Consider the following 16,706-nt stretch of genomic DNA (forward strand, 5'->3'; position numbering starts at 1 on the left):
TCTCAGGCTCTAAAAACTTTCTTTCCACAGGTCAATCCAAATTGGAGTCAACAGGCATTTAAATAAGCACTCTGTGGGAAGCCCTATTCAAGGCCCTGGGGTCAGGGGACCAGACCACTCTTGTCTTCATGTAGCGGAATTAAGCAGGAAGCAGTTCACTACCACGAGGCAGGATGGATGAACGCTAGCGGCAAGGGTAAAGAAATGAGTTAAGGGAACATGAAGTGATTGACAAGGGTGAGTCTGAAGGCTTCACTGACTTGTGCCTTAAAAACCTGAAAGGGATTCTTGAGGCAGGGGTGGCCAAAGGGGTACCATGACTAACACGTAAAGGTATGCAGGACACCTGTACTTGCACGTGGTGGCATCTGGAACGAGGAAGGCAGTCTGCGGCTGTTGTCGCATCCCAGCCTACAGCGTCCCAGAGCAGGGAGACTGCTAATCCTGGTAGTTCTTGCAGTTTCTTAGAGACTTAGCCCATCTCCAAGCTTGTGCGTTTTTACTGTGTGAGGGAGAGGGCAGAAATTCTAGCTTAGGAGGTGCTGGGCTACTTTCCATCCAAGCAGTTAAGGACTGGATCCCTACAGATAAGTCCTCCAACCTAGTGACTCTAGGAATAGTGTTCCCACTAATGCGCTGTGACTGGGAGAGGTGGTGAGGCACAGAGCACGGTCTCCTCTCCCCCCAGTGCATGCGATGTGCATAGCAGTCCATGTACGCCATGACACAGGACTATGGGAAGCCCTTCTCCTGATGGGTTCTCATCTAAGATCCCCTAGCTGGATGCAGGCAGCTTCTGCATTCTAAGCTGACTTGAAAATGCCAGGGTTCCTTGGGGCAAACATTTAGCAATCACAACCCAATCACCCTGGATGAGTTGGTCCCATAACCGAGGCCAGAAAAGAGGCAGAGGTCGGTGTCTGATAAAGAAGCATGTTGTTGTGAGAGGTACCGGCAGATCTGAGGACTGACAACACCTACATAAATGGCAGGGTCTCAGAAAACTTATTCTGATGGTGGCCCCCATCGGCTCCACTTCTAAATTCCCTTTTCCTAAGTGTGCTTCAATCTGATGACTTTGGCTTAGGGGACAGAAGCCACCAGACACGGAGGTATGGAGCACGTGTTATGTCACCTTCCTGCCTCTGCCCACCCAGGGATCAGGGGCTGAAAGATGCCAACCTAGAGGACACTACAGTTCTGTGAAAGACTTTGCTGTGGGACAAAGGCATAAACGATACTTTTTCAGAAACAAATGTTTATTCTACAATTCGTGCAAATAACTGAAGTTACAGGGGAAGATGTTAAGGAGAGATTATGGGGGAAAAAAAAAAAAGCCCAAGGAAAAGAATAGCAATTAAGACTCCCAACTTGAGAAAAGGCTCAGACCCAGGCTGTAGGTGGCAGCTGTCAAGTCAGGCCTCTGAGGAGACGTAATGACGTCTCCACTGCTGGGTCTGGCTACAGGTGGTTCATTGCAACCAAGAACCCTCAGAGAAGGCAAAGGGGTTCACAGCACTAAGTAGCATGTATAAGCATCCAAACACCAATTCTTGGATTGGTTGGGGGGGAGGGCAGGCCTCATCCTCTAGGATTAACCCCAAAGCAAGCAGGTGCTCAAGAAACCAAGTCATTTAGCAGAAAACTAGCAAAGACAAGCATTTCTTGGCTTGATTCTGACAAAGTCCAAATGGGCTGAAACGCTGGTTAGCTACTGACAGCCTCCAGAACCTGTGGAAGGACTTCTCACTTCTTACTTGTAATGGAACAAGAGGCCCAGCGGTTACATGTGCAAATATTTTCTGAGAGGTTCCATCGTCTCCCAAACCAGATGCAGGGCTTGAAGCCAGTGCCCAGCTGGCTGGAGCCCACCCCGGGAGGCTCCATCCATCATTAAGGTATAGGCAGAAGTAGATGGTGAAGAGGACAGAAAACCCAAGGCGGGCCCAGGGCCCTGGGGAACTGAAGGCCTGAGTTCCAGACCTTCCTGGTGAAGCACCACCCTGAATCTGCGTGGCCACACACAACCATTTCACCACAAGGGGGCGAGCTCCCACCAGCAGCCAGGTCTCCAGCAGCCACCACCCCACCGGGGATCTCCCGCCTGCCCCTCCAGAAGCAAATGAATGCAACCACATCGGTGACAATTTCGGTCATTTAATTACTGAATTGCTCTTTAAGATATTATTGCTGCAATCAGGAAGGGAGCACTGAGCTGGGAAGAAGGAGGTTAAATACAGAAAAAATTTAAAAGAGGCAAGTACCATTTTGCAAGTATAAAACCAGTAATATTAAAAGTGACATGGCAGTATATAGTCTGGCGACTGCTCCCTCCGTATAGAACCCAGACACTACGGTTTCTGCAGAGGCCAATGTGACATCTGCTAGCAACACGACATCTGAAGACATTCTGCCTGCCTCTGCCAGACTAGGTGCTCTTGGCGCGCAGGTATGCATAGAATGGAAAGCCCGCAAGTGTCAGTCAAACTAAGGCTCGTGATATAAAGTAGCTACTGTAGGTCCCTTTGAAAAAACACCACTGCCTCCGGGGCAGCAGTGCTGTCACAGCAGAGGAAGGGCCCGCAGACACCGGAAGCAACAGCATGCCCATCGCTCTATCTGGCACAGGCTTCTCCACTTTTGCCGCCGACAAACCAGAGTGGTGCCGGGGTGGTTCTGGGTCCCAGGTCCTCCTCCGACACCATGAACGCGCCAGAGACCCAGGAGCACGGTGCACAACTCTGGCCACAGCAACTCTCGGGAGGTGCCCCGCAGTTCAGCGACAGGAAGGAACTCAGCTACCATGTCCAAAAGATCTTAGCCTCTCCCTCTAATGCACGTGCACGGATGCACACACACAGACACACACACACACACCCACTCCTGGAACCCACAAGGCACAGGAGGAACACACACACTCCAGCCCGGCAAAGACACGGCCAGCTAGTCACAGTTATTGTGGCGGAAGCACAATGCCAAAGGCCACTTCAGACACATGTGCTATGGAGTCCCGGGGAATGCCTGGTCATCCTGGCTCTCCAGGCCAACATTCCCAGTGAGGGCGGCCAGAGGGCAGCAGCCTGCAGAGACTGAATGGTTCAGGGGTCCCTGAGAAGGGGAATGAACAGAGGACATTTTCTCCTGACTTTATCCTCAAGTCCTCCCCCACCCAAATAAAAGCTCGAAGACTGACCCATTTCCCCTACGGCCTGGGACAGGAGTAGCCCCTCGCCGCTCAGTGCTGAGGAAAAAGGCACACAGTAGGTCGTCTTCAGAGAAAGACTGTGGCTCCACCTAGGTCAGGGCCCTGTGCAGGGGTGAAGAGGGCAGGGAGCGGGCGCAGGGTTTGGTCCTGTCCCTGCACCACCCTGAGCAACTAGTCTTAGGAAGGAATCCCAGGCCCCAGGCCCCAACTGACAGTTGCCATCATGCTTCCCTAGTCTAGAGTTAGCTGGGGCTGAGAAGTGTCCAGTACCTGAGGCTAAACTGCCATAGTACCTCGGGAGCCAAAGAGACAGAAAGAGGCAGGAGGGACACACGAATGGGGAGAAGTTTCCTTGCCTTGGAGGCTCTCTCATGCCCCCTTGCACCCATCTAGGGTAAGTCAAGGCAACTTGTGAAGATGCTCTGAGCTGTTCCTTCAAGCAAACATACTCGAAGATGAGATGGCTTACAGCAGCAGGGGAGGAGAGGACCACCATCAACTCTGGGACATGTATTTGAAGGTGACAGAGAACCTGAGAAAAGGCTCTGGTTTCCGACCCTTAGCTACCCAGGAGAGGGTCCAGGTGTGCTCTGAACACTACCCATGCAGACAGGCAGCACCAGGGCCAGAAAGGCCTGGGCTCTCTGGAAACCGTGATCTCTTCCTAATCCAGGCAGCAACAACAAACCAATGGGAGCCCAATTTCAAGCACAAATCTCCACAGATGGGGCCACCAAGTATCAAATGGGGATAGCAGAAGGCCACTCCACAGCCTGCCTTGACAGACTGAGCAGATAAGCTCGGCCACTCTAATCCCACAAAACAGAAGCCGTGGCCTATCCATCTGTGTCCTGGGAAAAGAAACTGAGCCGCACTACCAGTGACTCTACGAGACAGACAACTCACTACCCAGAGAGGAGGCGGAGAAGGCCTCACGCTTAGAGGGCACCTAACTCCCACCCAGGAACACATCTTCCGATCTGCCTCGCCAGTCTGCCTGAGAGGACAGAGAAGCTTCTTTATCACATAAACCACCCCAGCCTCTGTAAGGACTCAGGTCAGAGCTGCTGCACAATGATTAAGTGAAGTTGAAAGCTAGAAGGTTAGAGAGGGAAATGGCTAAAACAATTCCTAGGGCAACATCTGAGAACACAAGGGCAAAATAATTATGTAATAGACTCCTTCCGGGTCTCCACATAAAGACCACAGGAGGATGACAAGAGGAGGAACAAGAATCCTGAGGATCAAGCCGTCTCGTGGTCTGTCTCGTCGTGCTCCACGAAGCAAGACCAGATGCTGACCCTGCACACGGCCCATTCCACAGCCCGAGCACCGTCTGGAGGTCAGGAGCTCCTCGGGGCCAGAGGGTCCAGGCTCAGCGCGGCTTCGGAGAACCATTCATCTGGCTGCTCTGAGTTACAGTGTCAGTGCTGAAAAGGCTGTCCAAGAAGACTGAGGACAATTCTGCAACCAGGTTCCTGTCAACGGTCGTCTGGGCCATGCCGTAGATCGCACCCTACAAATCCAGTCAGAGTGTTAGTGGCGATGGCGTATGGGGGTGGAGACGAAGCTGCGGCTCCAATCCCCCCCGAGTCCCCACCTTCCACGTCCACTCCCCACCCTGGCTTCACACCCACCCAGGCAGCTCTTCACAGGTACTTGCTGGTCTGCCTTTCTGCCCAAAGGCACTGACCCATGGGATTTGTCAAAGAAAATTCCAGAGAAAACATGCTTATTGTCTTTCCTGTGTCAAAATTTTCCATTCAAAGGGACACGACCACCACCTGCCTCTGCAGGACATGTTCAAATATATAAGGTGCGTTACCTACGGCACGTCTCACTTGAGACCAAAGAGCCTGGGAACGGGTGAGACAGAGGTCATGAGCTCCAAGGAATAAGGGTTGCAGAGACAGAACAGAGGCAGGAAGAGACTTGAGGTCACCTGGTTCTTCCAAAACCGCCCCCCCCGACACCCAAACTTCCACAGGAAGATAAAAGTCCCCAGTGTCCCTACCATTCCTGTGGTCTTTGCTTTAGGATTCTTCATGATTTGAGTGACAGATTCCCGGATGTCCCTTAGAAACTGTACGGCTACGCGCTTCCGGGTGTGTACTAGCGTGATGCAGAAATGAATACTGTGGGAGAAGAGAGACAGGCGGAGATGAACCTTGGGGAAAGAAAACCAAGTTCTAAAATAAAGCAGCCCCACAGACTGGAATTTATCACTCGCTTCTTCATGTTATTTGTGACAAGTGTTTCCAGTCCTGGGACTCGGGGCTCTCAAATACACGGGCTGTCAAGCCTGGGCCGGCACGAGGGTGTCACACCCCCACGTGAGCAACATCCCAACAAAAGGGAGTACAGGCTGCCTGTTCTGTCCCACCTCTCCCCTCAGAAACTACCAACTGCTATGCCTTGAGCCACGGGGCCACCAAGGGGATGCTCTCCTCGCAGATGATAACCCCCCCACAAGCTCTGGGCCATGGGTCTTGAAGGACTTCAAAGCACAGAAGAAATGCTCACACCCCCTGGAGGGAGACTGAGGTCCACAGGGATCATGAAGAGGAAGAAGCTGAGTCCAGGTGGGACTGGCAAGGGCACCACCAGGTGAAAGGATCAGCGTGCACCGAGGACACCTGGGGGTGGGGGGGTTCTGCCCTCGGGGAGCGGTGTTTATTTACAGGCATCATGGGGATGAGATGACAGAAGCATATTATAGGACACGGCAGTGGGCCTGAACGATGAGAAGCCTGTGGAAGGTTCTGAGCTAAGTATGACTCAGGTCATGAGTGTGTCCAAGGACAATCTGATGGTGGTTACGAGATGGGGCACAGAGTACACAGCCCAGGAAGAGGGTAGGGTCTGCTGTAAAGGGGTTCCTGACCAACCAATGGTCCCCAGAGTTTGAGTAATGCCAGGTGGTGAGATGAAATCACACAGTTTGTTGGCCCCAGGGCGCTGGCCTTGCTGTCAGTCTCTAGGTTTCGGGTGACCCCACTACCCAAGCTGCTGGGAAGTCACAGAGCACAGCGAGGGCGGGAAGCTCCCCGGGGCTTACCTGGGCGGGAACTGCAGCTGGTTCAGGTTCCAGCCCTTAGCAGTCATCAGGTTGAACAGCCGGTAGATGTCAAAATCTCGGGAGCCCAGAGCAATGACTGACAACTGGGGATTCCCAAAAACAAAGATGCCTTTGACATTTTCCAGTCTTAAACAAACAAAAAAAGGAACAGAAAGGAAATTTCAGCCACATATACTGCTTGGGCCATCATCTCTCATCATGCAACATTTCCCCTATAACACAATCTCATCTTTTAGGGCTTCAGCTCGCTCACCTTCTAAAATCAGGTGGCAAGACTGAGATCAGTGGTTCCCAAACATTACAAACATTCAAAGGCCCAAACCCCACTGAGCTCGGATGAGTCAGAGTCACTGGCTCCTACCCTGTCTGCCCAACTCCCAAATTATGATGTGCCCAGGGGCGTACGAGGCATAAAAGACACACTTAAGAAAATAATCCTGGAAAATAACCCCTCCGTGTCTGCAATTTAAAAAATCATGTATGTAATTCCTAAAGCAAGAAATGGCAGAGCAGTTCACAAACAGATGGGTGTACTGGCTGCGTACATGCAGGCTTTGTTCAAAGGAGACATGCCTCCTGGCCACTTTCACTCACCCTCCAGATTCTGAAAAAGCTTCCCTAGGGCAGATGAGCCACAGAGATGGGGGTGGGGGGGCAGATATACACGAACAGGTGTGTCAGACAAATGCGCTGCCTCATTCTAGCTTCATCCCCACCCTGGGTTTCCCAGCCCACCCTTCCCCCACTCCCTCTGCCTCATCTACCAGTGACTCTAGTCCCGCAGCTTCCGTAGCCACTGAGAGCATCCCAGAAATGCCGGTCCGCAGACTCCCATTCCAAATGGACGGAATGAGAAGCCTGGGGGGGCCCAGCAACATGTGTCATGACTGGCCCTCCCGATGATGACGACGCACGGTCACGTGTGAGAACTACAGTCTGCAGCATTCACGGCGCACAGCGTCTGGGCACTGGGTAAGAGCGGCCAGTCGTGAAGACATCCTCTGAGACACAAGGGCCTACACATGAAGCCTGGATCGGACCCTCCAAGTCCCAGCAGCGCCAGGGGGCTTCTCCTCCTCCCAGGCCAGCACCATACCCCTAAGCTGCTGTCCTAAACCCCTGGCCGCTTTAAAGGATGCTGACTGGGCTGGGGGCACAGGTGCTGGGCACAGCACATGCCTCGAGCCTAGAAGCAGACAAAGCAAGAGACGAGGCAGAAGCCCAATCTAACACACATACTCTGACTTGAGGAAGCGAGTGGTTTTGATGATCTGTTTGGTGGCCTCAACATAGCCGCTCTCACCGAAGTGCATCAAGGCAGCCCAACAGGCCGCGCTAATGCCTCCGGGCCGGGAGCCCGCGATGGTCGGGGACGCGTAGATGCCGCCCTGCCAGTCTGTTGCCACGAAGAACTGATGGCTCCTGTACTTCTTGTCACTGTAGAGCAGCACAGAAGAGCCTTTGGGGGCGTAGCCATACTGAGGGGGAGAAGCGCACAGGTGAGTGCCCGCCCCATGAGCTCCTCCTGCACTTCTCCTCCTGTGCCTCTTCTCGAGGGCCCACCCGCACGGGGGAACTCGGAGAATTCGCACTCAGACGTGAAGGATGGAGGGCACGCAGGGCCGGTGCTACTGAGAGGCCGAGCTCCCCCACCAGCACATGGCTTCTCTTCTGTAAACAGGACCCAGGGCAGGGCGTCAGGATGGAAGCAAAGACAAGCTCCCACTGGAAACTGGGGAAAAGGGTGGAATTCACATGAAGCAACTAAAATCCCGCTGACTCCTTCCCATCCCTCTCACTCAGTGTTATACTTCCTTTTTAGGAACATCAGGGTGTTTAGAATCTTGAAGCTACTGAATCCCCTTTAAAAAAACAACCTACTACTTGGTTTCCTTACAGCAACGTGCCCTCCTAGTGAGCTCCCACTGCAGCGAGCCCGGACGCTGCTTGGCTCCCTGACCCACACGGCAAGAGACCGTGAGGACAAGGGCACAAGGGGTGGCCTCGGGGCTGAGGCCACCCCAAATCAGGTCCTGACGGGAGATCCGCGTGCATCATGCAGGATTTGAAACACAGGTCTCCACCATACTTGGGATGAAAACAAGCTCCACGAGTGAGCGCACATTCCTGAGGGGGCTCCGACTTCCCCCACAGCCCCATGTAGCTTCAGAGCATTCCTGACCAACTTAGACCTTGTTCCAGGCCACTGGGGGGGGCGGGGCGCGGGCGGTGTCCAAACATTCTTGAGCACACAGTTCTTCCCTTTTGCCAAAAGGCTTCCCTTAGCTGGCTCCTGTCACTCCGGACAGCAGCCCCGGCTGCGTGGGAGCTACAGCACCAACATCCACCCTCTCAGGAATTCCACTATCAGCTTCATCACTCCCCTCCACCCCACGGAATCTCAGCGCTTCGGGAACATTGTTCTATGGGCCTCTGTCCTGGCATGTCCCAACTACATACAGCCGGTGGATGCACAACTTCTCTTAGCCATATGCCACAAAGATAACAGGTCCCTTTTCACGATTACCAGTCACTTCTAGCACCATACTTTGTCACCTGAACTAGCTACGCGGGGGAAATCAAAGAGCCAGATTTAATTTTACATTTTGAGTGGAAGTTAATGCTTTAACCAATTTATTTTGTTGACAGTAGTGGAGGTAATCAACCACCTACTTTGATTAGCATTTGGTCGCTTCCCTGTCTTACCTTGTGGGTATCCGCTGAAATGCTGGTCACACCTTTCACCCGGAAATCAAAAGGCTGCTCCAGGGGGTATCCTGCCTTCTCCATGAAGACAATGAGGAAGCCCCCCAGACAAGCGTCTACATGAAGAGGTATTTTGTATTTGACAGCCAGCTAGTTCCAAAAGACAAAGACCACAAGAGAATTTCATTATAGCCATATAACAAAAACTTGCAAGACACAGGTAGAAAGGTGTGCTGTGACCACAGGCCACTATATACCGCATCTTTCAGGCTTTAAAAAATATTAATACATAGGGCCTCAACCTCACTCTAAAATCAAGCAGGACAGGAGCAGCCCTCTGATGCTGGGTAACTGCTGTAGTAACTGCTGGGTGGGGAGGAAGGGTGACAGGCGGGGTCGCTGCTGGACGGCACCTTCGGGCAGCAGACTACAAATGCAGCTCATCTTCCTGGCTGAATCAAAATGCCAGTACTCTCCCAGAATATCCAGCTTCAACAGTCTTCTTCCCACAGCAGAAGCCAGTAACTTTCTGAGGCTCCAAACAGAGCAGCAGGGCTTCCTACAGGGCTCAGGAAATGTGTGCACGTGTCTAAGTTGAGACTTGCTTCCCCCTGCCAAGTACTACACCATTACATTCTATTCTCAAATCTCAGCCCGAGTGCCTGGCAGCCCATTTCTCCCACGTACCTTGGCCACTTCAGGGACAGGATCAATGATACCATGAGGAAACTGGGGTGTAGAACAGACAAGCATGGCTGTGTTCCTGGAGATGGCTCTCCTCATTGCCTAGGGGTTTAAAGTTGAAAGGAAAATGAGAAGCCACGTCAGAATCCCTCCTCTGTGCTGCTGCCAAGAGTACTCCAGGCCACCGGCTCAGGGTCTGCGCTCCTCTAGCCTGCCTCCTCCGCCTCTCCAACCCGGGAGAGGACAGTCCCCCGCCACAGTGGCAGCACACAAACGCGGCCAGAGGGCTCCATCTGGGGAAAAGTCTGAGGCCACAACTTGGCAGGAAAAAGGGCATCGGGCCGAGAGGCAGAGAAGCCTGTGCGAGTCCCAGCCCCACTCACTAGTGTGGAACCCTAGGGCAAACGACTTAACTCCATACAAACTGTTTCCTCACCTTTGCACTGTGAAAGGACAGACAGTTTCTACAGCACCCCCGGGCTGTCACAAGACTCGGATACAATTCTTACAGCACCCAGGCACTAGAGAGTTCTCCACATGGCACAGCATAGACACAGTGACTAAAAGACTACTACAGGGTCTTAAAAAAAGCAAGCCTGCCATCTGTGACGACATGGATGAACCTGGAGGACACTCTGCTGAGTGAAGTAAGCCACGGACAGAGAGACAAAGGCTGTGTGACCTCACATACATGGCGCCCATGACAGGCAAACTCGGAAGCAGAGAGCAGGATGGCGGCTGCCAGGGGCTGGAGGATGAGGGGCACCAAGTTTCAGTGTTGCCTGTCCAGACGTTCTGGACCACTCGCAGATGGCCGTGTGGCCAGGCTGCACAATACTGCACTGCGTGCCTGAAACCAGCTAGCGGTCCAGAAAGCAGCCCTGTATATTCTAACCCAGAAACAAGGGAAAAGAAGGATGATGGTAACTATCTGAGATGGGATACGCTCCACAGTGGGGCTGTAGCAAGGAGCTGGTATGTGGACACGCGTCAGCGGAACATCCAGCCAGCACCTTAGATACGCACAATTTTCATCTGTCAATTAATTAATTAGTCAGTCAACATATCAATAAAGATGGCAGGCAGAAATAATGCTAGTGCTACGAAACTGGGCAGTTTAGTTCTGAAAAGATACAGTTCCTATTTTATTGACGAGGATATGGATTCAGGCTCCTGAAAACCACAGGGAGAGTCCTGGGCCAAGTCAGTCTGTGCTCATCTTAGAGAGAGGAGAAAGTGAAGTTGCAGAAGTGAAGCCCAGGTCTGCCAAGTCTCAACTCAGGGACTGGATCATCCTGCTTTCTCAGAGCTCACGCCTTTATGCAAACCCCGAGCTGCACTCCGTCCCCACAGCCGGTGGCAGCTTGACCTTGCCAAGTCAGAGGCCACTGGAGCCTCTCTGCACCCAACACTGAAGAACGTCTGTCAGTCGGGTGTGTCCCTGCTCCTCATAGTCCATGGCACGACACGGGCCCTTCAGGGGAACTCACCCGAACATCCACCTCCATCATTTTGTTCAGTGGAACCCGTATAATCTTCATCCCAAAATAATTGGCTGCTTTGTCAAATGCGGCATGGGCACTTTGGGGGGCCACACTAAATGAGAGAGAAGAAAGTAATGAAATTTAGATAGAAACAGGGCTCAAGAGAGAGCCGAGTTAGCAGCTGGTTATTCTTCCTCACATTTTTACAAGTGTTTATACCGTTTTACCCTTTCAAGCACAAAGATAAAGAGGTCAACTGATTTTCTATAGAAATCTTCTCCCTATGGTTTAGGAAATCCAAAGCATAAATTAGGACTGACAGGGAGAAGACGAGGGCCTGGGAATTTGGAGCAGATCGGCATCCGGCAAAGCCTTCTTGCGTCGGCCATCCAAAGCCAGGAAGCCGTGGGGGGTGGTGGGGTCACGCCAACACGACACACAGCCAAGCAAGAACCCAAGACTGCTTCTATGAAGTCAGTGGTTCCTTCCAGCTCCGAGAGCCCATGAGCCTGTGAGAAACTATAATTCCCATTGTTCCTACACACTTGGAAGCAGCACTTCCAACAGTACTGAAATGGGGGTGCCTGGCGGCTCGATCAGCAGAGCCTGCAACTCTTGATCTTGGGGTCCTGAGTACAAGGCCCATGCTGGGCACAGAGCTACTTAAAAAAAAAAAAAAAAAAAAAAAAAAAGACAAATCGCACTGAAAAGGAGACTGAGTCATGGTTAAGTATTTGCTTTCAGACTTCTCTCAATTACTGCACTCTCAAAATCAATCATTCCCTTTATGGAAGGAAAGACTCTATTACTGAGTACCAAGCACCAAGATTTACATATGGAGGAAGATGGCAGCCTGATGTATTCTCTCAGGCCAAGGATGAAGCACAGCATGAGACCACGTGCAACCCTCGGGTCACTGATACTTGTGGGGAAACGGAAACCCACAGGATGTAGCATAAACCTCTGGGCAAAGAGAGGGTCTAGAGAAAAAAATGCAGCCAAATACCAAAGTTATGCCCATGGGATGGCATTATGGATAAATTTCAAAAAGATTCTGAAAAGTTCTTCTCCCTCCCAGAAAATAGCCTGCAGGCTGATTTTCTTAGGGAGCACCCTGAGACAGCCTATTATACTTAAGTAACTAGCACTGAACTTAAGGGAAGTAGAGAATTCTTCCTCAGGCTCCAGATTATTTATAATAAATACTGCAGAATTCAAAGATGTAGTCCTGTTACTCGGTCACTTTTAGAAAAAGGATTTCATTCTTGCTTTCAGTATTTACCATGTATAAACTTGGGGGTTGGGAAATGAATGACCTTTAAAATTAACTGGCTGATCCATGCAGGATTCTGTGGAATGTGAGGGGATAAGGGTCGAGGGTGCGGGACAGGATTAAAGAGGACTGGAACTGTCAGAGGAAGAGGGAAGAGAAGGAGAAAACGGATGGTCAGGTTCTTTCCAACCGCAGTACTCCAAACAGATAAATCCCAAAGCCACGCATACATACATTTCTGGAGTTTTGATCCCGTTCTCAAAGGCCAGGTCCCGGTAAGCTTTGCAGGCCATCAGTATGCTTTCTGTCCCCCCAGAGGTCACCTGTAATAAAGAAGAGATGTCATCCTCGGAGTGCAGTGAAGGACAGCTGTCGGCATGCATGTCCCACCCTATCTTGGTGGTGTCTGATGTAGGAGCAGGTCAGGTCTGGCATGCACTCTGCAGAGTGGACGCTGCTGTGTCTTCTGGAAGGAAATGTGCCTTTATCAGCTAAGCCCAATCTTGGTTCAGAAGAGTAAAAACCTATGAAATAAGAATCTCTGCACTGTATGGAAAAATGCACCAGCTCCCCAGACGTCGGAAGCACATGGGCTGTTTATACTTCTGCTACTGGTCCAGCTGCGGACAAGACAGCACATTTTATACCACTCAAAAGCGTCAGGATTACAGACTCTGATCTGTATTTCCAGTGCGAATACACTTCAGTCACAAGGTCCACTAAACTACGTGATATCTTAGCAGATCAAGAAAAGTTTAGACATTCCGAAGTGAACTGTGGTTTCTCTTTGAAAAAGAAAAGCAGAAGCCTCTACTTAGAAGTTGGTTATCTCACTTACCTGAAATCAAAACAAAAATCTTAGTGTTTTTAAACAAAGTAAAATGTTTTCCTGAAGCTAGGCCTAGCCCTCTGTTATTGGCGAATTGCTTTGTCAGAGTTGAAACGTAAATATTCAAAGGTCATGTCATGTGTCGAATTTCCCTCATGAGATCATAAACTCATGAAGGTGGGGACCAATCTGCTCGTGACAATATTCCAAGCACCTAGCCTAAAGTCTGACACCTAACAGAACCTCACCTAACATTTCTCAAAGCCTGATCCGACACTCAGTAAACCATGACCAACACAGGCACACCATACCCATCAGGTTAGCTTTTGATGACATCTAAGAATGAATCATTTCAGGGGAGTCAGGGTGGCTCAGCTGGTTAAGCATCCAACTCTTGATTTCAGCTCAGATCAGGATCTTAGGGTTATGAGATCAAGCCCCACATCAGGCTCCAAGCTCAGTGGAGGTCTCCCTCTCTCACCCTCTGCCCCTCTCCCCGACCTCTTCTTTCTCTCAAAAATGAATAACTAAATCTTAAAAAAAAAATCACTTAAAACAAAAAACAAATAACAAAAAAAGCCACAGCACTGAGCTAGGTGGCTATTTTCTTAGATTTCTCATCTCCAAAAGTTCAAAAATTCATACAAGCTTAGATAACTTTTTCATTGTACGGGTGAGAAAACTGAGCCCTGCGAAGACTAAAATAATCCACCCAATGCCATCTATTAGCATCAGTTGATAAAAAGTAAAACTTTGCTGCAGCACCTTCTTGCTAGACATGTCTTAAAGGCAAGGGAAGCAAGGGCAAAAATGAACTATTGGGACTTCATCAAGATAAAAAAAAACTTTGCACACCAAAGGAAGCAGTCAATAAAACTGAAAGACAACCCACAGAATGGGAGAAGATATTTGCCAATGACATATCAAATAAAGGGCTAGTATCCAAACTCTATAAAGAACTTAACAAACTCAACACCCAAAGAACAAATAATTCAATCAAGAAATGGGCAAAAGACATGAACAGACATTTCTGCAAAGAAGACATCCAGATGGCCAACAGACACATGAAAAAGTGCTCAACATCACTCGGCATCAGGGAAATACAAATCAAAACCACAGTGAGATACTACCTCACACCAGTCAGAATGGCTAAAATTAACAAGTCAGGAAATGACAGATGCTGGTGAGGATGCGAAGAAAGGGGAACCCTCTTACACTGTTGGTGGGAATGCAAGCTGGTACAGCCACTCTGGAAAACAGCATGAAGGTTCCTCAGAAAGTTGAAAATAGAGCTACCCTATGACCCAGCAATCGCACTACTGGGTATTTACCCTAAAGATACAAATGTAGTGATCCAAAGGGGCACATGCACCCCAATGTTTATAGCAGCAATGTCCACAATAACCAAACTATGGAAAGAGCCTAGATGTCCATCAACAGATGAATGGGTAAAGAAGATGTGAGATAGATACACACACACACACACACATATACATTGGAATACTATGCAGTCATCAAAACTCTCAAACTCTTGTCATTTGCAACGACACGGATGGAACTAGAGGGTATTATGCTAAGCAAAATAAGTCAATCAGACAAAGGCAATTATCCTATGATCTCTCTGATATGAGGAATTTGAGAAATAAGACAGAGGATCATAGGGGAAGGGAGGGAAAAATGAAACAAGATGAAACCAGAGAGGGAGACAAACCATAAGAGACTCTTAATCTCAGGAAACAAACTGAGGGCTGCTGGAGTTGGGGGAGAGGGAGGGATGGGGTGGCTGGGTGATGGACACTGGGGAGGGTATGTGCTATGGGGAGTGCTGTGAATTGTGCAAGACTGATGAATCACAGACCTGTACCCCTGAAACAAATAATACATTTTATGTTAATTAACTGAATTTAAATTTTTTTTAAAAAGGAAAACTTTCTACATTTGTTCATTTGGTAAAGCTTAATATGAGATGGAATAAGAGAGGGAGATTTCTGGAATTTCATATAATAGCCCCAGAGAGGACAAAAACACCATTGGCTACAAAACCCTAGCGGTCAGGAGTTACATGGAAGATTAGCTGAGAGAAGTTAGTCATACTGTGATTCAGGAAGTTTTCACCAAACACGTGCCCATCACCCACGAAGTAATGCACTGAACTTGGGCACAGAACGCCCGCCTGTTTGTAGCCTCTGCACTTTTCTGCCAGAGGAGATGAAAATGCTTATAGTGGAGGTCAGCTCTGCAAATCAGCAGCTTGCCCTGTGGTCTAGCACAAAACCTCAGACTGTCACATGAGGACCCAAACGAGCTGTGAAGCAAGTCAGGAAAGGACCGGCAACGTCCAAGTCTCCAGTGTGTCAGCCTCTTACTAAGGTTCAGTAATGACCTACGCAAAAGGATTTCCAAACCCCTAGTCACCCAGCACACACACCCTATTTTTAGTCCAATAACTAATCAGATCAACATCATTATTTGTTGGGCAAACAGCAGTGTACTTCTGACTGTAAAAGCAGGAATACCTAAATTCTACTTCTAATTTTTATTTCTGATCCCCAAATTCTGTGTCTAAACATGCTATTAACCTCCCACTGCCTTCGACCCTCTGTGCCCAAATAAAAATGGAAATTGTGTAAACAGAAGATGAAAGCTTCAATAACTATTAATGTTAGTCAGCTTCTTCCAACATTTAGAAAAACTCTCGCTGTAATGTAAGAGAAGTATGTCAGAGAATAAGAGAACATGGCCTGTTGAGAGAATTTTCTTTCAGATGCTGTTTGGACCCAGAGGCCTTTGCACAAGCCAAGAGTGTTCCCCAGGCCAACAGAAGTTCTTTCGGTATATGAAATCACTTCTCATCCATTACTAACTGAGCCAAATGAAGTGAGTAACAGGAAAGATGGTTTAGACTGAAGAACAAAGAACCTGAAAAGAGCTTAAGAGCTTGGCCATGAGGCTCTGTCTTAGTTCCCACCTCTGAACTTTTTTCACCGAAAGCAACTCATCACGAGAGAGACAAAGAGATGGAGACAGAGACTGAGAAGAGTGAGAGAAACAGAGAAACTCAAAGTACCCCAGAGTTAGTTAATTCTCTTATAAAAGTCTAAGTATTAGAAAAGACTAGGGGATTTCGGACTCCATCCTTCTCCCGAGCCCCGATACCACAGCAATGCAAAAATGCCCCTGGGGTTGGACTCGGGCATTAAGATGAAACACTGAACCTACCTCACAGCTATTTCCTCTCTCCTGGCACCTAAAAGTAGGGAAAAACCGGCTGCAGAAAGCTATAATCGCAACCACCAAAGAAAAGAGAGAGAATATAATGCAATAAACTTCAAATACTGGCAATGAAAAAGACAGACAAGTTACTAAAGCACAGCAGAGAGCAAAACACAGTTCCTAATCCCTCTTCGAAGCCCTGAAAATTGTCCAGCGAGCCAGCAAACTCCTGA

At 49.5% G+C, this 16,706-nt stretch overlaps 1 protein-coding gene across 2 annotated transcripts in view; it reads right to left on the minus strand.

Moving 5' to 3' along the window:
* Positions 1-2,141: 2,141 nt before the first annotated feature.
* SGPL1 (sphingosine-1-phosphate lyase 1) overlaps positions 2,142-16,706 on the minus strand; it is a 52,554-nt gene continuing 37,989 nt past the window's right edge. For both annotated transcript variants that reach the window (XM_080822671.1, XM_080822672.1), the window contains 8 exons: positions 12,666-12,754; positions 11,165-11,270; positions 9,678-9,776; positions 8,991-9,140; positions 7,524-7,762; positions 6,264-6,410; positions 5,220-5,340; positions 2,142-4,721 (listed from right to left, as the gene is read on the minus strand). In XM_080822671.1, coding sequence (XP_080678797.1) covers positions 4,581-4,721; positions 5,220-5,340; positions 6,264-6,410; positions 7,524-7,762; positions 8,991-9,140; positions 9,678-9,776; positions 11,165-11,270; positions 12,666-12,754 — 1,092 coding nt within the window. In that variant the 3' untranslated portion in view covers positions 2,142-4,580. The remainder of the gene's footprint in view (positions 4,722-5,219; positions 5,341-6,263; positions 6,411-7,523; positions 7,763-8,990; positions 9,141-9,677; positions 9,777-11,164; positions 11,271-12,665; positions 12,755-16,706) is intronic.

Source organism: Martes martes (genome assembly GCF_963455335.1).
Source record: "Martes martes genome assembly, chromosome: 14".
Classification (NCBI taxonomy): Eukaryota; Metazoa; Chordata; class Mammalia; order Carnivora; family Mustelidae; genus Martes; species Martes martes.